Source organism: Nerophis ophidion, linkage group LG12, assembly GCF_033978795.1.
Source record: "Nerophis ophidion isolate RoL-2023_Sa linkage group LG12, RoL_Noph_v1.0, whole genome shotgun sequence".
NCBI lineage: Eukaryota > Metazoa > Chordata > Actinopteri > Syngnathiformes > Syngnathidae > Nerophis > Nerophis ophidion.
In genome coordinates, this window is record NC_084622.1 from 16,722,670 (window position 1) to 16,744,637 (window position 21,968).

The 21,968-nt window shown below is 40.8% G+C and overlaps 2 protein-coding genes across 2 annotated transcripts in view; both read right to left on the minus strand.

Moving 5' to 3' along the window:
• Positions 1–1,831, minus strand: part of LOC133563037 (annexin A2-A-like) — a 16,525-nt gene extending 14,694 nt beyond the window's left edge. Inside the window, exons 1-4 of the mRNA XM_061916946.1 lie at positions 1,808–1,831; positions 1,581–1,743; positions 1,108–1,160; positions 948–1,035 (exon numbers count right to left, since the gene is read on the minus strand). Coding sequence (XP_061772930.1) covers positions 948–1,035; positions 1,108–1,160; positions 1,581–1,743; positions 1,808–1,816 — 313 coding nt within the window. The 5' untranslated portion in view covers positions 1,817–1,831. The remainder of the gene's footprint in view (positions 1–947; positions 1,036–1,107; positions 1,161–1,580; positions 1,744–1,807) is intronic.
• ice2 (interactor of little elongator complex ELL subunit 2) overlaps positions 1,810–21,968 on the minus strand; it is a 26,285-nt gene continuing 6,126 nt past the window's right edge. The window contains exons 4-15 of the mRNA XM_061916945.1: positions 21,816–21,935; positions 21,618–21,752; positions 21,360–21,476; positions 21,007–21,166; positions 17,265–17,446; positions 13,388–14,099; positions 11,594–11,760; positions 9,465–9,594; positions 8,655–8,739; positions 6,576–6,626; positions 4,890–5,133; positions 1,810–2,088 (exon numbers count right to left, since the gene is read on the minus strand). Coding sequence (XP_061772929.1) covers positions 1,978–2,088; positions 4,890–5,133; positions 6,576–6,626; positions 8,655–8,739; positions 9,465–9,594; positions 11,594–11,760; positions 13,388–14,099; positions 17,265–17,446; positions 21,007–21,166; positions 21,360–21,476; positions 21,618–21,752; positions 21,816–21,935 — 2,214 coding nt within the window. The 3' untranslated portion in view covers positions 1,810–1,977. The remainder of the gene's footprint in view (positions 2,089–4,889; positions 5,134–6,575; positions 6,627–8,654; positions 8,740–9,464; positions 9,595–11,593; positions 11,761–13,387; positions 14,100–17,264; positions 17,447–21,006; positions 21,167–21,359; positions 21,477–21,617; positions 21,753–21,815; positions 21,936–21,968) is intronic.

Here is a 21,968-nt window from a genome sequence, read left to right on the forward strand (position 1 = left end):
AGTGTTGTTGATAAATAACTTTCGCTTGGCATAGTATAGTTTTAACTTGCACTTACAGATGTAGCGACCAACTGTAATTACTGACAGTGGTTTTCTGAAGTTTTCCAGAGCCCATGTGGTGATATCCTTTACACAGACGTCTCTTTTTTGACGCGGCGCCGCCTGAGGTATCGGAGGTCCGTAATATCATCGCTTGCACGCAGTGATTTCTCCAGATCCTCTGAACCTTCTAAATTCCTTGCAATAGCTGGTTGAGAAATGTTGTTCTTAAACAATTTCCTTCACACATTTTTTTCACAAAGCGGTGTCTCTTCTTCGTCCTTCTTTTTTTTTTTCTCTGACCGTACAACAACACAAACCTTTTAGGTAACCATCCACAGTGAACAAAATAATCTGTTTTAATACATGATTATTGCAAACCCTTTTTTTGATGAATCACATGAGTTTAAAACAAATACATTAGACAGCTCTAGTTATGACATTAAAAGTGGGGCTTGAATCATTAAATACTTTACACAATAGTAAAAGCATAATTTATTCTCATAGTAGTTTTTCCCCCCCACACAATCATGTGCTGTCAAGGTATAATTGGAAATCTTTAAAGTGACTGACAAAGCAACCCCCCCCCTCTAAAATGAGAATCCTGCTGCACCCTCCAAGTCTTTCTCTTCTTTGATGAAAATGCAGCGCCATCAGAACTTTCAGAGGAACAAACGAGTGTGATTGTAACAAAATGGAGGGCTGTTTGCTGTTACCAGGAGCTTCCAGTCAGTTTTTTTGTTCAACTCACTGGCAGCACTGAGACAAACCTGGACCACTTCCCAAAATTTTTTTTTTTTTCCCCCTCGAAGCCAGGATGCTGACTCAGAAATACCAACCACCACTATATGCAGCGCGGCCTAAGCCATATTTGTTTGATAGAAAAGTGCAAAGTATCTTGCCTTTAGTTTTGATGGCTGTCTCTATCCTTGCAGCATCCTTGTCGGGGTCAAAGTCCACAGCAGGCAAAACTGTTGGGTATTTGGGCTCCTCGGCCTGCAAGGCAAAACAAAATATGACTCTTAATGTAAAAGTTAACAGTGCAGGAGTTTAAATGTTTGATTTTACCCCAGTAGTGAGGGTCAGTTGTCCCAGGAACTCTGAAATCATCGCCATTTGGACTGCAATAAATGACACATCATGTGATTGTGAATCAGTGAGGCCACTTTTGTTTGCTCTGCTTAAACAATCACATTCCTCTGCCAGCACATCATAAATAAAGACACATTAAAAAGCTCCCTCGTGTGTCTTCATTACTCCCCTGGTCAGGAATAATGCTATAGTGTGCCAACTCTTCCATGAGGGGACACACCCTGCTGCAGTTTGCTGTAAAGCACACCAAACCCATGCATGTGGAGACAATGTGTGAGGTGGTAGAGCAGGACTGTGTTGGTACTAAACATGACAGCAGCAACTTACATATACATTAGTACAAACAAGTCATGAATCAGCATTTTTTTTTTTATGAATGTCTAAAACATTTGTGTTGTATATAAAATGTATAATTATATTTCTACATAATATTGCAAAGGGAAACTTACCAAACTTGTACAAGTTGACACGCAGCTGAGCCCTGTTGTTTCCGGGTAAAAGGGTGTGGAGATTTAACGCTACTGCGACTGAGAGGACTTCCCCTTTCACCTCCTCCTCCTCTTTCCACTCATTCCTGACTCCACCCAGTCCAGCAGCCCCTGCAGAGTTGCTCTGAGGAAATATTTTGTTCAATACTCACATTACGCGTGATTCTGAGTCACAAACATATAATCACCATTGTCATTATATGGACACTTTATTGTTCTTTCATTAACATACAAAAACAAAATAATTTACAAAATATACAAAGAACATTGCTGTAAGTATTTCAGCAGTTGTACATTGTTTTGTAGGCTCATATCTTAAAAAAAAAAACACAAATTGCGGGTAGTTTAAAAAAAATATTTAGCCTATTTTCTTCTGCTGCTTGTTTTTTTTCTTCTTTTTTTTCTTCTTTTTTGATTGGGATGTCTCATCTGCGTTGTTTTTAGGCTTCGAGGCTCTGTGTTTTGCACCCTGTTGCAATAAAAACAAAGAGGTAAAACATAAAAAAATAATCTCAGAAATGAGGGGATAATAACTAGCAAATGTATGTTATATTTCTGCTGTTCTACACCAATGCAAACTAAGACCACAATAATAAACATTGTTATACAATAACATCATGACATACGATCTGAGGAACCAAACCTAAGACTGTTTTGAGCAAAAATTGTAGTTAAGAATTGTCAGTATAAACCACATACAGCAGTCTAAAAAAAACAGTCTTACTTGTCAGGAATAGCTTAACACTAGAGTTTAATAACTTTAATAACTTTGTTTTCGAACCATTGGAACAAATAAAGTGAGTATGAAGATGAATGCTGAAGCAGATAATATACATTGAAAAAAAATGGTCAAAAACATGAGAGCGTGTAGCGTATCGCTGCTAGTCTGCACCATACTAAAGCAGAATGAGTCAATAAACGGCAAATATTTATCCATGAACATATGGAGAATCTGCAAATGAGTGTTTGAAATTAAAATTTGGAGTAATTCATACAATCTGTATGAAGGAAAATATATCCTGAAAACTGATATTCTATGCACACCACGTAGTGGAAATATGTCACTAAATTTGTAATACATCTACTTTTTGCAACACATTCCTAGTACCATGTGTTAAAGGGTCCTATGTGTTTTGGTGTACAGTATTTGGGATCCACATAAGTCCTGAACATGTTAAATCAAACCATGGAGGTACAACAGATATTCATAAAACAATCTTGCTTTCTACTAAACTTACGTCGTAAAGTTTATACGTCTACATTTCTCTTTACATGTTCGAAAAGGAGTAGGAAGAAGCCAAACTTATTTAATCCTACTCCTTTTCCAATTCATAGCAATTTAGTAACAGATATTGACTTCCTCTTCTTATTTTGTAACACAATATAAATAAATAAAATACAACAGTTGTAATATTTAAGAGAACTGTTGTACTAGTGCTGTATTTTGCCTTAATTACGTTAACGGATATCTTCATATATGGTGGAGAGCTTTAGGCAAGTCTGCCCTTTTTGTTCAGTTGTCGTCCGACATTGTAGTCAGTAAGTTCATTCTATTTCTCTCTGCTCTTGGTGTGGGGCAGACTGTCCTGTACATGCATGCTGAAATCCTCTGCTCTTGCCATTTCCAATACAAAGTAGCATTTAGTTCTAGCCGATCGGTCAGTAGACACATTATGGCAGCGCTAAAAACTAGGTGGCTGACGTGGAAAAGACGCTGTCAAAGGGGGCTTGACCGGGAGGAGGGCTTTGTAAATAAGACTGTTCAAAAAACAGCGCATCCTGAAGAGACAGTCAGAAAGCGTCTTGAAAATGGTCTTCAAAATCTATGCAACATTTTGCCCAAAGAACCACCATCACATGTTATGTAGACCAGTGTTTTTCAACCACTTTGCCTGTGCCGTAAGAAACAGTTTGGTGTGCTGTGGGAGATTATGTAATTTCACCTAATAGGGTTAAAAATATTTTTTGCAAACCAGTAAATTATGTGCCGGTGTTGAGTGTCTGTGCTGTCTAGAGCTTGGCAGAGTAACCGTGTAATACTCTTCCACATCAGTAGGTGGCAGCAGGTACCTAATTGCTTTGTAGATGTCAACATGGTTTGTCGTGATCACAATATGCGGGAGGCAGTGTGCAGGTAAAAAGGTATCTAACACTTAAACCAAAAATAAACAAAAGGCAAATGCCGCTAAGAAAAGGCGTTGAAGCTTAGGGAAGGCTATGTAAAACGAAACTAAAACTGAACAGGCTGAAAAAGTAAACAAAAAAAGAATGCTGGACGACAGCAAAAACTTACAGCGTGTGGAGCAGACGGCGTCCACAAAGTACATCCATACATGAGATGACAATCAACAATGTCCACACAAAGGATAGCGTCCGCACCACTTAAATAGTTTTGATTGCGAAAAGAAAGCAGGTGCGGGGAGTAGTGTTCAAGGAAGACATAAAACTGCTACAGGAAAATACCAACAAAAGAGGAAAAGCCACCAAAATAGGAGCGCAAGACAAGAACTGAAACACTACATACAGGAAAACACCAAAAATCTGACAGTGGTGGTGAAAGTACACCTACTTTGAGACAAGAGCTATAGTGATGCATGCTTGGTTGTGGTTTGAGTTCATATCAAACAATTGCGAGAACTACTTTTTACTGTCAATATCGGCTACTGACTTTCATTTTTTGTTTTCAGCTGGTGGTGTGCCTCAGAATTTTTTCAATGAAAAACAAAATGTGCCTTGGCTCAGAAAAGGTTGAAAAACCCTGATGTAGACCACAAGAAAGTCAAAGTATCGTAGTATGACCCTTTTAAACTAAACTGAACATTTTCAGTTCATATTTGAAAACCTCCATGTGGCAAACTTTAAAAAGCGCTAGGATTTTGCAGGCCAAATTTTACCGAGAAAAAAAGAAATGCCTTTTATGATAACCTTTCCACTTTTTTGAGGCCCATCATCCACTTGAACCATTTTTTTCACGTCTCAATAAATTGCAGATATGTGGTGACTAGTGAGTATTTGTGATGAAAGCAGTTAATATGTTTGTGTTTAGTGTGTGGACTTATTAGTCCGGCATTTAACAAACATCACAGAGATGACGTCAGTGAACTGAGTGCATCATAGTCTAAAGCCCTTTTTTGTCCTGCTTGTGAGTTTTGCATCTGCAGGCATGCAGCTCTGACACTGGTTCTGCCGTTCTGAGAATCAAAAGCCTAGAAAGAGTCACATTCAATGGGCCTGTATTTATGCAGTTGTTGTGACATAAACCAAGCAAACCTGCAGTGTGGGTGGCGGTGGGAAGGTGCAGGGGACACGTCCGTGCTTCTTGTGGAAAGGCAGCAACACGGTGGGATCCACAGCTATCCAGGGTACCGCGCCAGAAGCCGGTTCCTGGGGGAGATCGCCGTGGACTTGCTGCAGGTCGTAAGCCTCTCGACATGCTTTACCGTCGGCTGCTTTTAAAAAAGTCACAATGGGCTCGCCAGGTTTGTGAGTGATCAGGTACTGCCCTTCTTCCAACCTACAAACACACATTGCGTCCTTAGGGGCGTGGTCGGCAGAATACAAACATCCCAAGTGTGGCAATATATTGAGTGACTGGAATGTTAAATATAGAATGTGAGACAGCTATTGTGTGACGTTGTTGTGCAAGTCCAACAAAAAACACAGGCAGGCGAAGGGCACTATTTCAAGCAAACGTCTGGATGATTTTTCCTTATTGTTTCCTAAAAGAACAGCATGAAAATAATTCTGTTAGTAAACTGTTTGGTCATGATGAGTAGAGTGTCTCTGTCATTGCCATGGCAACGTCAAATCACCGACTTGTCAGGGCGGCATGGTTCAGTGAGTAGAGTTGGGCGTAGAAGTCCTTGAGCAATCCATTGAACCCTTAACTCCTCCGGATTGGTTATGGTTCTTCCGCCATCAGTATTAAAAAAAATCATTGTTTATAAAGTGCAATGACAATAAAAGTTATTCTAATATAGTATCAATATCAGTGGCGGGCCGTGCGTTTCCCACCTAGGTCTTTAGAGATGTCCGACTTCAATGATTACCTCTCAAAATACCATCATTTATGTCCCCACATGACCATTGCTGGAGAAATACTACACAGAAACACATTTACGCACCACTGCGCATTGAGACACATCAACAGTGTACAAAACAGATTATTTTCTGACGCAATTAAAACATATCGTATGTGGTACTGTCAAAACTGAAAATTGCCAAAAACATATTGAACGTGAAAATATAAAGAAATAAAATATTTGAACTCACAATTTTTAGGACCCATTCGACGGCGTATAAGCCAGCGGTACCGCTCCTAGTCGCTTGATTCGAGTGGAAGTGGCGGCCATTTCCCCATTTCATCACCGACATGGTCTCACAAGATGTAGTTTCTCTTTAAATATCCTTCTTGAAAATGGCCTTGCAAATATATATCTGCTACCTAATCGATGTTTTGTTCTCCTTCTCTGCTAGCCCGGTCTGGCTACGGCGCAACACTTCCTGTTAAATTGAAACTTGTGATTGGATACTCACTTTGGAGCGACAAGTGAGTATCCAATCACTGTCTTGTTAACATCTGGCTACTTAGATAGGCTACTTAAAGTTAAAAGTTAAAGTACCAATGATTGTCACACACACACTAGGTGTGGCGAAATTATTCTCTGCGTTCGACCCATCACCCTTGATCACCCCCTGGGAGGTCAGGGGAGCAGTGAGCAGCAGCGAGGGCCGGTATAGCTACATATTTTTCTTTATATCTAGATGTATATATAGCACTACGTGTCAGTGCTAACAGTGCTATTTTTCAGGTGATGTCCTTGCACTAACAATTTTAAGATGAATAACTTGAGTATTGCCCAAATAAGACACTTAAAACTAATTTGTAGAATGGCGAGCTGATAACTTACACGGAAATGTTAGTCTTTACAACCTTGTGCATAGTTAGCAACTTACTTTGTCAGCTTTTTCACAAGGTGGTGCAGAATGTTCAGTGACTTTGCCGGCCTGTGAACAGAAATCAGGCTTTACTGTCTTGATGGACACCAGTACTCATTAGGAGGTCAAAAACAAAACAAAACCACAACAAAAGGCTCCGATATTGTTAAAATAAATAGATGGATAGATAGATAGATAGATAGATAGATAGATAGATAGATAGATAGATAGATAGATAGATAGATAGATAGATAGATAGATAGATAGATAGATAGATAGATGGATAGATATATAGATAGATAGATAGATAGATAGATATATAGATATATAGATAGATAGTACAAACACTATTTCCATATGAGTTGGGAAATTGTGTTAGATGTAAATATAAATGGAATACAATGCTTTGCAAATCCTTTTCAACCCATATTCAGTTAAATATGCTACAAAGACAACATATTTGATGTTCAAACTGATAAAAACATTTTTTTTTGCAAATAATCATTAACTTTGGAATTTCATGCCAGGACCACGTGACAAAGAAGTTGGGAAAGGTGGCAATAAATACTGATTAAGTTGAGGAATGCTCATCAAACACTTATTTGGAACATCCCACAGGTGTGCAGGCTAATTGGGAACAGGTGGGTGCCATGATTGGGTATGAAAACAGCTTCCCAAAAAATGCTCAGTCTTTCACAAGAAAGGATGGGGCGAGGTACACCCCTTTGTTCACAACTGCGTGAGCAAATAGTCAAACAATTTAAGAACAACGTTTCTCAAAGTCCAATTGCAAGAAATTTAGGGATTTCAACATCTACGGTCCATAATATCATCAAAAAGTTGAGAGAATCTGGAGAAGTCACTCCACGTATGCGTCATGGCCGGAAACCAACATTGAATGACCATGACCTTCAATCCCTCAGACGGCACTGTATCAAAAACCGACATCAATCTCTAAAGGATATCAACACATAGGCTCAGGAACACTTCAGAATACCACTGTCACTAAATACAGTTTGTTGCTACATCTGTAAGTGCAAGTTAAAGCTCTACTATGCAAAGCAAAAGCCATTTATCAACATCCAGAAACGCCGGCTTCTCTGGGCCCAAGATCATCTAAGGTGGACTGATGCAAAGTGGAAATGTGTTCTGACGAGTCCACATTTCAAGTTGTTTTTAGAAAAATATTCCACATTGTTTCATCCAGACCAAAGGGGAAGCGAACAATCCAGACTGTTATCGAAGCAAAGTTCAAAAGCTGGCATCTGTGATGGTATGGGGGTGCATTAGTGCCCAAGGCATGGGTAACTTACACATCTGTGAAGGCACCATTAATGCTGAAAGGTATATACAGGTTTTGGAACAACAAATGCTGCCATCTAAGTGCTGTCTTTTTCATGGACGCCCCTGCTTATTTCAGCAAGACAATGCCAAGCCACATTCAGCACGTGTTACAACAGCGTGGCTTCGTAAAAAAAAGAGTGCGGGTACTTTCCTGCCCCGCCTGCAGTCCAGACCATGGAAAATGTGTGGTGCATTATGAAGCGTAAAATACGACAGCGGAGACCCCGGACTGTTAAACGACTGAAGCTCTACATAAAACAAGAATGGGAAAGAATTCCACTTTCAAAGCTTGAACAATTAGTTTCCTCAGTTCCCGAACGTTTATTGAGTGTTGTTAAAAGAAAAGGTGATGTAACACAGTGGTGAACATGCCCTTTACCAACTACTTTGGCACGTGTTGCAGCCATGAAATTCTAAGTTAATTATTATTTGCAAAAAAAAAAATAAGTTTATGAGTTTGAACATCAAATATCTTGTCTTTGTAGTGCATTCAACTGAATATGGGTTGAAAATGATTTGCAAATCATTGTATTCCGTTTATATTTACATCTAACACAATTTCCCAAATCATATGGAAACGGGGTTTGTACTTTATTGATTCCTTCAGGAGAGTTCCCTCAGAAAAATTAAAAAAAACAATGACCAAGCGGCTGACCTCATTATTATTCAATCATGGGTGGAATCACGATCACGTGGAGGTGATTAGTCTCACCGTGATCAGCCTGTCAACTACGTGTGCGCCAGAAGACTCACTTGAACCCGCAGGAGAGGTTGTGTATCCACGTGTCTGGCAGCTTTCTGAGCAGCTTTACTTTAGAAGTGTGTGGATTGATGTGAGCTACGGAGAAAGAAGGGGAGACAAGGCGAGCTAATGAGTGCAGACAACAAGAGCTTCCCACCATCAACAGCGCCATCGCCAACGCTGAAAAGAGGAGTGCGACGTCTCTGATGATTTGCTTGAGCTGTTGTCAGGAAAGACTAGCAGTCGCCTCTCCTGCCTCTTATACGTTTCAACCACGTCCTCCAGCACGTTAGAACCACAGACACAAATATAAATTGAAGATGACCACATGCTGAACCGTAAAGTAAAGAGGGGGAGTCGCGAATCAGCTGGGCGTGTTGCGAAATTCTTTCTTTTCCGCATTTAGCTCATGCACTCTGGCGCATTGTCGGCATGAAACCACACAAGAAAGCTTTTTCTAAAATTATGACGTGCTATCAGATACAATGTTTTGGCAATGGAAGTGATAACAGTGGCCGTGAGGAACCAGAAACAACGAAAATTAAGCCTGAAATTACAATTTGAAACGTTTTAAGTGAGAAAGCTAAGCTCTGAGGTCATTTTAAGGCTGTGGCTGTTGTTATGGCAACAGAGTAAACTTAAATCAGTCTGCTTGGGGGTGGAGGCTGTGAGTCATCTCAAGACTATTTCATTGGTTTGTGTGGGTAGGTTTGCTCTGCCTCCTTCACTAGGGGTAAAATCTCTGCTCAAACCTTAGAAATGCAACTTAAAGTGTTTGTACAAAGCAGGTCAGTATACGACTAAAAACATGACATATTTACCTACGAAGGAAACATTGCTGGAGTGGAGTGCAGTCTCTGTCCACAACTGGCACGCCTCGCTGCTGCTCAGACACTCGACCCCGTGACACAGCTGGTATTCCAGCTTGGGCAACACATGCACTGGAACTAACTAGTGAGGCAACGGTAAAACAAAGAAATAGTACCTCCTTATTTTAAAAATGAAAAAACTAGAGGTGTAACGGTATACAAAAATTACCTCGGTTCAGAGGTAACAGTTGGGTTCATTTTCGGTTTAGTAAGAAAACAAAATATACATTTTTTTGGTTATTTATTTACCAAATTTGTAAAATCTTCCACCCAAAATATTTTTCTTAGTGGAATATTTGATGTGAAGTAATCAGAACCTTAGATAGGTCAATAATTCATAATAACATTGATTTTGATTCATTATTATGTTTTGAGCAATGAGAGTTTGAAAGAAAAAAAAAACAGCTTTGGTTTATTAGTCAACGTTGCAACTTTTTTCTAAATTACATTTAGCCTTTAAGCCTTTTTATTTCACTTTTGTTTATTTTAATAGTATTTTTAGAATGTGCCGTGGGCCTTTAAAACATTAGCTGTGGGCCGCAAATGGCTTCCGGGGCACAGTTTTGACACCCCTGCTATAGATAATAAAAAATAAAATCTGATAAATCTATGGGTAAAAAGCATGCGTTTATCATAACTCTCTCGCTCTCTCTGTCTGTCTGTGCCCCTCCCTCACGAATGCTGCTGCGTGCACAATTTGTTTTGTTTTTAACCCCTTCTCAACCCTGAACGTACATTGAAAATAAACGCAACCCTAACTCAAAATGCTGGGCATTTGAGGCATTTAAAGGCCTATTGAAACCCACTACTACTGATAGTTTATATATCAATGATGAAATCTTAACATTGCAACACATGCCAGTATGGCCGGTTTAGTTTAATAAATCGCAATTTTAAATTTCGCGCGGAAGTATCATGCTAAAACGTCGCGGTATGATGATGCGTGCGCGTGACGTCACACATTGTAGAGGGCATTTTGTTCCAGCACCGTTCCCAGCTATAAGTTGTCTGTTTTCATCGCATAATTCCACAGTATTATGGACTTCTGTGTTGCTGAATCTTTTGCAATTCGTTCAATTAATAATGGTGACGTCAAAGAAGAAAGCTGTAGGTGGGAAGCGGTGTATTGCGGCCGGCTTTAGCAACACAAACACAGCCGGCGTTTCCTTGTTTACATTGCCGAAAGATGACGGTGAAGCTTTACTATGGAACAGAGCGGTCAAGCGAACATGGTTCCCTATCACATGTCAGCCGGCAGGTTTCAGTGAGAAAATGGTGGTAATAAGTCGGCTCTTACCGTAGACATGAGCTAAGAGCTTGCGTTGTTCCTCCTGCGCCTGTCAAAAGAGGCAGCTGCGGACTCTCTTGCCTACTCCCACCGGCCTCCCCCAACCGTCGGATGCTTCCACCGTGGAGGAGGGGAAAAAAATAAAAAATCTCGGCCCGGCCCCACCAGCCGCCTTTGCCTCGTCGAGAAACGTGGCTTCCCTCGGAGACACTGGCGGTCACCACACCCTTGGCCACACCCCTCCGACTTTCAGGTTGTACAGGTACGACCATATAATCTCACTAAAACACTAGTAACACAATAAGCAGATAAGGGATTTTCCAGAATTATCCTAGTAAATTTGTCTAATATCTGAATCGCTCTGCCGTCTAGTTTTTTTTTTTTTTTTTTTAGTCCTTCACTCTCACTTTCCTCATCCACGAATCTTTCATCCTTTCTCAAATTAATGGGGAAATCGTCGCTTTCCCGGTCCGAATCGCTCTCGCTGCTGGTGGCCATGATTGTAACAATGTGCGGATGTGAGGAGCTCCCCAACCTGTGATGTCACACACACATCGTCTGCTACTTCCGGTACAGGCACAGCTTTTTTATTAGCGACCAAAACTTGCGAACTTTATCGTTGATGCTCTCTACTAAATCAACGTGCGGTAGGCTACTTAATATGTCCGTGTGGAAACTCGTTCGGTACACCTCTGAACCGAACCGAAACCCCCGTATCGAAACAGTTCAATACAAATACACAAACCGTTACACCCCTAGAAAAAACACAATGTCAGTAAAATGATATGCACACCTGGCTTGCATTTGCGACTTTCCTGTGCTGGGCCAGCGAGACCGAAGTGCGCACCATGATGAGTAAATCCTGAAGGCTGTAGAGCTTGTACAGCAGGTTGCCTCTCTCTGGGCCTGTGAAGTCCTGATCGTCCGCAGTGCTAGCCAGCAGCTCTGGAGACAATATCTCTGCACAGGTCGGGGGAAATATGGTGTAATAAAAATTAACAGGAGTAACCCAACATGTTTGTGATATGCTGGGCGAGGACCAGCATTACACGTTAAAGCAACGGGATGGCCACACTTTTTCTGCAGGGAAGCTACTTTTCAATTGACCAAGTCGAGGGGCTCTACCTCATTTATATATATATTTTAGAGCTGGCGATATATCGATACACTCGATATATCGCGGGTTTGTCTTTGTGCGATATATAAAATGACTATATCGTGATATTCAAGTATACATCCTCACGTCGTTGCTTTTAGCTGCGGGCATTACACTACAGGCTCTTCCCACTCTTTGTCTCTCCTTCTCACAGAGACTTAGAACAAGCGCACCTTCTTACATACGTCACATATGTATACGCCTTCGCAGAGCAGAGAGGCAGCGGCATGGGTAACGTTAGCTGTGGTGCTATAATAATAATACAAGGAAAAGAAGGTGTGAATCTGGCAACAAATGAAGGAACAATTTATTCCCAAGAAAAACAGCAGGGGGTCCCTCCTCTGTCGGTGGTTTGGCTTCAAGCGGGAAGATGTCGAACAGACAACCGTAATATGTCAAGTGTGGGGTAAAAGCGTTGCTACAAAAAAGTAGCATTACTGCTAATATGCAGCATCATTTTGAAAAGTCACCCGCAGCTCAGGTGCCAAACTGTTCCTGTAATTTTTTTTTTTTTTTTAATTACAGTAAAAAAAAACAAATGTACATTTTACAGTAAAATTCTGGCAACTGAGCTGCCTTTTTTTTTTTTTACCATAAATACAACAGTACTGTTTTTCCATTTACAGTAATATACACTACATTTTGAGGTGAAATTATTGCAACATAACAGATTTTTTTAACATTTACATTTTATAAAAATCTACTAATAAAATGCATTAAAAAATTTAATAATAATAGTATTGATTGTTCGAAGCGGCCCTCTGGGGCCAAACACAACTGCTATGTGGCCGTCAGTCAAAACGACTTTGACACCTCTTCACTAAAAAAATCTTGTTAATAGATGTATATTACAACTCCTTTGTTGTAGTACATGGGACAATGCACATCAATATCCATCAATCCATTTTCTACCGCTTGTCCCTTTTGGGGTGGTGCTGGAGCCTATCTTAGCTGCATTCAGGCGGAAGACGGCGTACACCCTGGACAAGTCGCTACCCCATCGCTGGGCCAACACAGACAGACATTCACACTCACATTCACACACTAGGGACCATTTAGTGTTGCCAATCAACCTATCCTCAAGTGCATGTCTTTGGAAGTGGGAGGAAGCCGGAGTACCCGGACGAAACCCACGCAGTCACGGGGAGAACATGCAAACCCACACAAAAAGACCCCGAGCCTGGGATGGAACCCAGGACCTTTGTATTATGAGGCACATGAATAGACATAAAATGTTGATGTGCCAGATTGTAGCTAAAGGCAAATTGTTTTTTTTTTTGCTGTTTTTATCAGCTACACGTAGAAAGCCGGTTCGTGAAAATAATCCACACATTAAAACCGGTCCCTGGTAGAAAAAATGTCGGGGAACCCTGGTCGAAGACATAACGAGCATATGGACAAAGAAAAACACTGCCTTATCTACACACTGACTTTTCTGCTCTGCGGTGCTGCTGTGGACCACAGGAGTGACGGAGACCTGTTCAGTCCCGTGCTGGCTTCTCTCCAAGTAGGCGGTCACGCATGGCTTCACCAGGGACAGCGGGAAGCAGTGTTGTGCAGGTATGGGACATGGTGAGGGCGACACAGTCTCCTGGCATTTTGGTGTATTATTGGCCGAGCTGAACATGGCTGTCTGCATGCGCAAGATCTCACCAAGATGGTCGGCGGGGGCCTTTCTCACTTTGGACTTTCGCCTGTGTGCTGCATCGTTTTTAGGGGACGGATCTGATGTGGACTCAGATGAAGGATGCATTTTAAGGGGCGTAGTTTGAGACTTTGATGAAGTATCATCGATGACGAGCCTCTCATCGTCAGAGTCTCCTGGTCCTGAACAGTCTTCAGTGCTTTCTTCATCAGACACACCCTCCAATTTAGCAGTACGTGCCTCATCAGCCTCCCTGGCAACCGTCAGAGTTGTCTCCTCCGTTGCCAGGGAACGCTTGGGACTACGGCAGACTGACTCAATGAGCTTACGTGACAGTGGTGAACTTGCACTTTCAACACAAGCAATTTGCTCATCCTGTGTCTTCTGCACTTTTGGGGTTTTGGGGGCCGATGGCTCTCCGAAGGTCTCCAGCTCGGTCAGGTCCCCTATACTGAGCATATCGCTGTCGCAGGGCATCTCATCTCTTTGGTGGCTCCTCTGATGTAAAAACAGACGACAGGTCTCAAATGAGTCAAAAGAAAGGAAAATTAAATAAAGTTGAACTAAGGCCATGTCCACACGAACACAGATACTTATTAAACGCATACTTATCCCTTGTCACATTTTTAGATGACACTTATTGAAATAGCTTGTGTGACATCATGCTTATTTTTAACTATTGTAGTGGCATTCTGTACAAAAAGTGCACTTCAATTTAGTGTTGTTTTGATATGTCATCTTAGTGTCATCATGCACAAAAGTACACTCGTAGCTTGTTTTAAAATGTCTCTGACAATCTTGCACTGTTTTGGAAAAGACATGAATGTTTGAGCCACTGCTTAATAACTGTTTAATAAATACACTTTTGCTAAATTGACTGAGTTGTGATTTCCCTCTCTGCATGAACGTTTAAAAGTAGCATATATTAATGCATTACAAAAATGTTTTAATGTAGACACATAGAATCATCATACCAGTGTGATTATATATATCAAGTGTTCATTCAAGGCTAAGGCAAAATACCCAGATATATATCATGTATTGCAATCTGGCCTAAAAAAAATATTGTGATATTAAAAAAGGTCATATTGTCTAGCTCTAGTGTGTACTCATGTTAAAGACTATATACACTTTATTACACATGTACTATAATCACTATATCCATGATTAAATGCTTTATAATTTCACAAGACTTTTGCAGCGGCACACGCACGTCTGTGTGCTTTATATCGACACTTTATATGGAGACTTTATATAAGCACTTAAACATGCAAAAGGGTTTCCTTGGCTTGTTAGTGCGTGTTGATTTTAGAAATAATGCACACTTCACTGCACATGTAACATCACCATGTTGCTAAACCACAACACCAGGGGGAGCTCCACAAACCACGTTAAACGCAGATTCCGATCTAACAAAGGTCTTAACTCATTCTCTTTCTATGCCACATCAATGTGGAATGCACTCCCAACAGGTATAAAAGTAAGTGCATCTCTATCCTCCTTCAAAACCGCTCTAAAACAACACCTCCAGGCAACTTCAACACTTTACTAATACCCTCCTCCATTCACATCCCATCTCCCCGGATTGTAAACAACTCAAATGTACTTCTAATGTATATACTTGTTCTTATGCTATGTGAACTCACTATGTTCTCTGCTGGCTGTACATATCCTACTAAGTCACACCTACACTGTTTCAATGTCCACATTTCTCTGTTGATGCAATTGTTGACTGAAGTACTGATATCAACCAAAGCTCCTCATCCCACCCCCTGGATTGTAAATAATTCTTTGTACATACTATGATGATTAACTTGTGTGATGACTGTATTATGCTGATAGTATATATTTGTACCATGAATTGATCAACGTGGACCCCGACTTAAACAAGTTGAAAAACTTATTCGGGTGTTACCATTTAGTGGTCAATTGTACGGAATATGTACTGAACTGTGCAATATACTAATAAAAGTATCAATCAATCAATCAAAAACATGTTATAATTCTTTGAGTGTTGGGTTTCAGCAGCACAGGCGTGCATTCACTCTTTAATAATGTTCCTAGGGCTCTGTGTACTTGCAGGCTGCTTTTAAAGATAATATATGTGTCATTGAACATTTAAAGTCGATCAAAATAAACACAATAGGAGGTGTAATGCCACCAAGTCAGATATTGCTGCTTTTTTCAGGCTTCTGATTGGACAAAATGTGCATGACAGCAAGTGTAGGCGTTTGTGTGTATACATAGACACTTTTGAAACTACACTTGTGTAGGGTTGGGTATCGAGTATCGATTGGAACCGGTACTAACTTTCCGATTCTCCCGGAATCGTTCAAAAGTTTCAATTTCGATTCCTAGTTTCGATACCCAGTCCGCCGACCGTAAAAAAATAAGTCCGCCGACCGGAAGAAGAAGCCGCTAAACACCAACAAAGAGGCGCCCACCGCCGGAAGTGTTAGCATAGCCGAGCCTATGTAGCCGAGCGTCGGCGGTCGAAAGTGTGGCTTTATTTTACTATAAAAAAATTAATATGAGCAAAATGTAACACGTGCGACAGGACTGTTTTGTGCTTAGGGGGTGCACGTCGAACATGATGAAGCACCTCCGAGTTCATGGAGTACAAATAAATGCGTGTCCCGTCCCGTCCTCCTCTGCATCTTCCTCTGCCTCCGGTTACGACGCCCAGCCTGGCACCTTGGTGACTGCACTGCAGTCCGAATCTCGTAAGTAAAACAATATATATGCAATAAATAATGTGTTTTGCGCCAACGTTGAGGCAGCTAACAAATTAGCTCGCGTATTTTTTCATAGACAATTTACAACCTTCTAGCCAGGCTCCGCTATGTGCTCAGCGTACTCCGTTCACCATAGCGGCAATGGGGAAGATGTCGGTGCCACAGACGGAAGAGTGCCACAGAAAGGTCACTGCACACATAGTCAAAAGACTGCATCCCTTTTCAGAGGTGGAATCTGCAACATTTAGGTTAGTTTAGCAATAATGTTAGAGCTAAGCTAATTGATACTGGGCTAAACAGTAACAGCAGCATTACATGTTTGTTTATGTTTGCAGGGACATGGTGAAAACTCTCAACCCAAAATACATACCACCTTCCAGGGACTACCTGTCAAACACATTGACAGGTACAAGAAGAATCGGAATCGAGAATTGTCAGGAATCGGAATCGAAACAAAGAATAGGAATCGTTTGAATTTAAACGATACCCATCCCTACACTTGTGTGGACGGAGATTGTTTTAACCCCAAACGTGTTTATCAAACTCTCTGTGTTCGTGTGGACATGGCCTAAATGTAATTATCAAGCACCGTCTGCACCATTATTTATTACATTTAGACTTTTGTCAAATGTTTGTTTTTAATATGATTCAAACATGTGTGTTTATGTTTAAGTACAATCGTTGTAAACAAGTCACTCCAGGCCTTTTTCAAAAGTATTATGTGATTTTGCCAATCTTTGTCTATGTTGTTCTAATTATTCATTGTATCTTTTAAATATTTTCTTTTTTTGTTGGGTGACATGTAGATTTTGTATAGAAGGGGAACATTTCATATAAGTTAATTGTGATAATGTTCCCCTCCTCCATAATTAAGTTTGTACTTGGTAATTGAATGTTTGTTTTACCGTTGTGCAATAAATAAAAATACCTGTGAGAAGTTCTGGTCTTCAGCAGGAAGTTCCGTCATTAAATGGAACACATTTCTGTTTTCTTCCTTTATGATTGAGAGCTTTAAACTTTCCTCGTGGTAGATGTGGCTCTTCTCTCTCACGGTTATCTCGTCCTTTATCAGGGGTGATTCTATAAAAACTGTCTTCTTCTGAGCACCACCTGTAGGTAGACGTTACATAAATGAATTTATGAGGCTGTCTAACCGTGACACTACATATTTCAATTAGAGATGTCCGATAATGGCTTTTTTGCCAATATCCAATATTGTCCAACTCCTAATCACCGATTCCGATATCAACCGATACCGATATACACAGTCGTGGAATTAACACATTATTGTGCCTAACTTTGTTGTGATGCCCCGCTGGATGCATTAAACAATGTAACAAGGTTTTTCAAAATAAATCAACTCAAGTTATGGAAAGAAAATGCCAACATGGCACTGCCATATTTATTAATGAAGTCAAAAAGAGCATTATTTTGTTTTAACATGCCTCAAAACAGCAAATTGGAATTCGGGACATGCATGAGGAGGATGAGGTGGGCGGGTAGGGGGTAGCGGGGGGATTGGTGGGTGTATATTGTAGCGTCCCGGAAGAGTTAGTGCTGCAAGGGGTTCTGGGTATTTGTTCTGTTGTGGTACGGTGCGGATGTTCTCCCCAAATGTGTTTGTCATTCTTGTTTGGTGTGGGTTCACAGTGTGGCGCATATTTGTAACAGTGTTAAAGTTGTTTATACGGCCACCCTCAGTGTGACCTGTATGGCTGTTGACCAAGTATGCGTTGCATTCACATGTGTGAAAAGCCGTAGATATTATGTGATTGGGCCGGCATGCAAAGGCAGTGCCTTGAAGGTTAATTGGCGCTCTTTACTTCTCCCTACGTCCGTGGACACAGCGCAGTTTTTTAAAAAAACATACATTTTACTTTTTAAAACAGATACCAATAATTTCCGATATTACATTTTAAAGCATTTATAGGCCAATAATATCGGCATCCCGATATTACCAGACATCTCTAATTTCAATGAGCTATGAAAAGTATTCGTAAAATTGTATTTAGAATAGTCCCTTGAGATGCAGCAGCTCATTTTCAAAGGGGTCCCTAAGTAAATGCAGAAATCATAAAACCCACAATACAATAAAACAAAAAAACACACTGCTCTGCGTAATTATTCTGGGGTTGATTTCCATACTTGCCAAACTTGAGACCTCCGAATTCGGGAGATGAGGGGGTGAGGTGGGCGGGGTTGTGGGTGCAGGGTTTGGTGGTAGCGGAGTGTGTATATTGTAGCATCCTGGAAGAGTTAGTGCTGCAATGGATTCTTGGTATTTGTTCTGTTGTGTTACGGTGCGGCTGTTCTCCCGAAATGTGTTTGTCATTCTTGTTTGGTGTGGGTTCACAGTGTGGCTCATATTTGTAACAGTGTTAAATTTTTTTATACGGCCACCCTCAGTTTGCTCTGTATGGCTGTTGACCTAGTATGCATTGCATTCACTTGTGTGTGTGAAAAGCCATAGATATTGTATGATTGGGCCGGCAGGTTAAGGTTTATTGGCGCTCTTTACTTCTACCTACGTCCGAGTACACAGCGGCGTTTTAAAAAACAAGTTTTACTTTTTGAAACCGATACCGATAATTTCCGATTTTAAATCATTTATCGGCCGATAAGATATTATCGAACATCTTTAATTTCAATGAGCTAAGACAAATATTCGTAAAATTGTATTTAGAATAGCTCCTGTAGATGCAGCATCTCATTTATAAGGGGGTCCCTAAGTAAAATGCAGAAATCATAAAACACACAATACAATAAATATTGTAATTATTCTGGGGTTGATTTCCATGCTAGCCAACCTTGAGAATTCCGAATTCGGGAGATGGGCAGGGTGTATATTGTAGCATCCCGGAAGAGTAAGTGCTGCAAGGGGTTCTGGGTATTTGTTCTGTTGTGTTTATGTTGTGTTACGGTGCGGCTGTTCTCCCGAAATGTGTTTGTCATTCTTGTTTGGTGCGGGTTCACAGTGTGGCGCATATTTGTAACAGTGTTAAAGATGTTTATACGGCCACCCTCAGTGTGACCTGTATGGCTGTTGATCAAGTATGCCTTGCATTCACTTAAGTGTGTGTAACAGCCCCATCTATTATGTGGCTGAGCCGGCGCGCTGAGGAGGAAAAGTGGCCGTGACGACAGCTTGTAGAGGACGCTACTCAGTGGCCTAGTGCAGTGGTTCTCAACCTTTTTTCAGTGATGTACCCCCTGTGAACATTTTTTTAATTCAAGCACCCTGTAATCAAAGCAAAGCATTTTTTGGTTGAAAAAAAGAGATAAAGAAGTAAAATCAGCACTATGTCATCAGTTTCTGATTTGTTAAATCAGAAACTGATGACCACTACAAATGAGCAAAATATTGCTCATTTGTAGTGGTCTTTCTTGAACTATTTGGAAAAAAACAATATAAACATAACTAAAAACTTTATTAAATTGTATAACAGTGCAAAATATTGCTCATTTTAACTTTAACTTCATTTTTAGTGGTCTTTCTTAAACTGTTTGGAAAAAATATATATAAAACTTGTTGAAAAATAAAAAAGTGTTTCAATTATGAATAAAGATTTCTTCACATAGAAGTAATCATCAACTCAAAGTGCCCTCTTTGGGGAAAGTAATAGAGATCCATCTGGATTGATGAACCTAATTCTAAACATTTCTTCACAAAAAAATAAATCTTTACCATCAATATTTATGGAACATGTCCACAAAAAATCTAGCTGTCAACACTGAATATTGCACGGTTGCATTTCTTTTCACAGTTTATGAACTTACATTCATATTTTGTTGACGTATTATTCAATAAATATTTATATATAAAGGATTTTCGAATTGTTGCTATTTTTAGAATATTTTTCAAAAATCTCACATACCACTTGGCATACCTTCAAGTACCCCCAGGGGCACACATACCCCCATTTGAGAACCACTGACCTAGTGGGTAGAGTGTCCGCCCTGAGATCGGTAGGTCGTGAGTTCAAATCCTGGCCGAGTCATAACAAAGACTATAAAAATGGGACCCATTACCTCCCTGCTTGGCACTTAGAATCAAGGGTTGTAATTGGGGGTTAAATCACCAAAAATGATTCCCGGGCGCGGCACCGCTGCTGCCCACTGCTCCCCTCACCTCCAGGGGGTGAACAAGGGAATGGGTCAAATGCAGAGGACAAATGAAGTGAAGTGAATTATATTTATATAGCGCTTTTTCTCTAGTGACTCAAAGCGCTTTACATAGTGAAACCCAATATCTAAGTTACATTCAAACCAGTGTGGGTGGCACTGGGAGCAGGTGGGTAAAGTGTCTTGCCCATGGACACAACGGCAGTGACTAGGATGGCAGAAGCGGGAATCGAACCTGCAACCCTCAAGTTGCTGGCACGGCCGCTCTACCAACCGAGCTAAACCGCCCTCAACACACCTAGTGTGTGTGTTACAATCATTGGTACTTTAACTTAAAGGCAGTGCCTTTAAGGCACGCCCCCAATATTGCTGTCCGGGTGGAAATCGGGAGAACTTCGGGAGAAAGGTTGGCCCGGGAGATTTTCGGGAGGGGCACTGAAATTCGGGAGTCTCCCGGGAAAATGGGGAGGGTTGGCAAGTATGTTGGTTTCCAGGAAACCACCTCTGATCACACTAGGTCACACAATGTCAACATAAAAGTTGTGCACCTTTGCCTTTGGACACTTTGACGCAAACAGGAAGTTCCCAACTCTGCGCAAAGTCAGGGCCATGGTTGTCTAACAGCGTGACCAGCGCCTCTTTGGTGACACACACATGTGGGCTGTAATACGCACACAGCTTCTCAGCATTATCATCACTGCTAATTGCCTGGGGAGCAAAACAGAAGCAGAAGTTACGCAGGTTTGATCGCCCTCCGATGTCTCCCTTTAAAACTGCAACAGCCAAAATTACATCAAAAAAGTCCCGCGGTCATGAATATTATTTTCAAGCGGTAACAAAAGAAAAGAATCTCGGTGACTTACTTTGAGTCATTAAAAAAAAAAGTGAAACAATTGCTTACAGCGTGCATGTCCTTAGCTTTTTTGGCTGGAGGATTTTCTGATGAAACACTCTGATAATCCGTTGCAAGCTGTGCATCATAAGGCGCTATCATGAGGGTCGTGATATCCACACTGCCCTGGGGAGATTAAAAAAAGAGGTTCCAAATACGGAACTAAAGAACCGACATAAAAAGAACGATTTTGCGACTCAACCAATTCAAGTTGTATTTATAGCCACAGCCACATTATACAGAATGGCTTCAGTGTGAATACATTACTATGACAACGAGCTGTTTCTCAAATACGAGACACAGTCCTGGGTTAAATGTCCCGCCAGTCAAACTGGTCATCTCGTGGATCTGATAAAGTTGAGGAAGCCTTTTAGCGCACTCCAATCGGGCCCTCAAAAAATCCTGTTCGAAAACAAAAGTTTTGCCTTAATATGTTTAAGAACAAAAACAATATACTGATATTACCTCTGCATATTGCAATGCTCCTTGTGTGATGAAGCCGTAGTCCTCGGCACATATTTTGGACACATCTTGTAAATACCTCTGGAATTGCATAATTTCGTGATCTATTTGGGCCCGGAGGTACTGAAACGTGAGCATATCCCTTTTGGTCAGTCA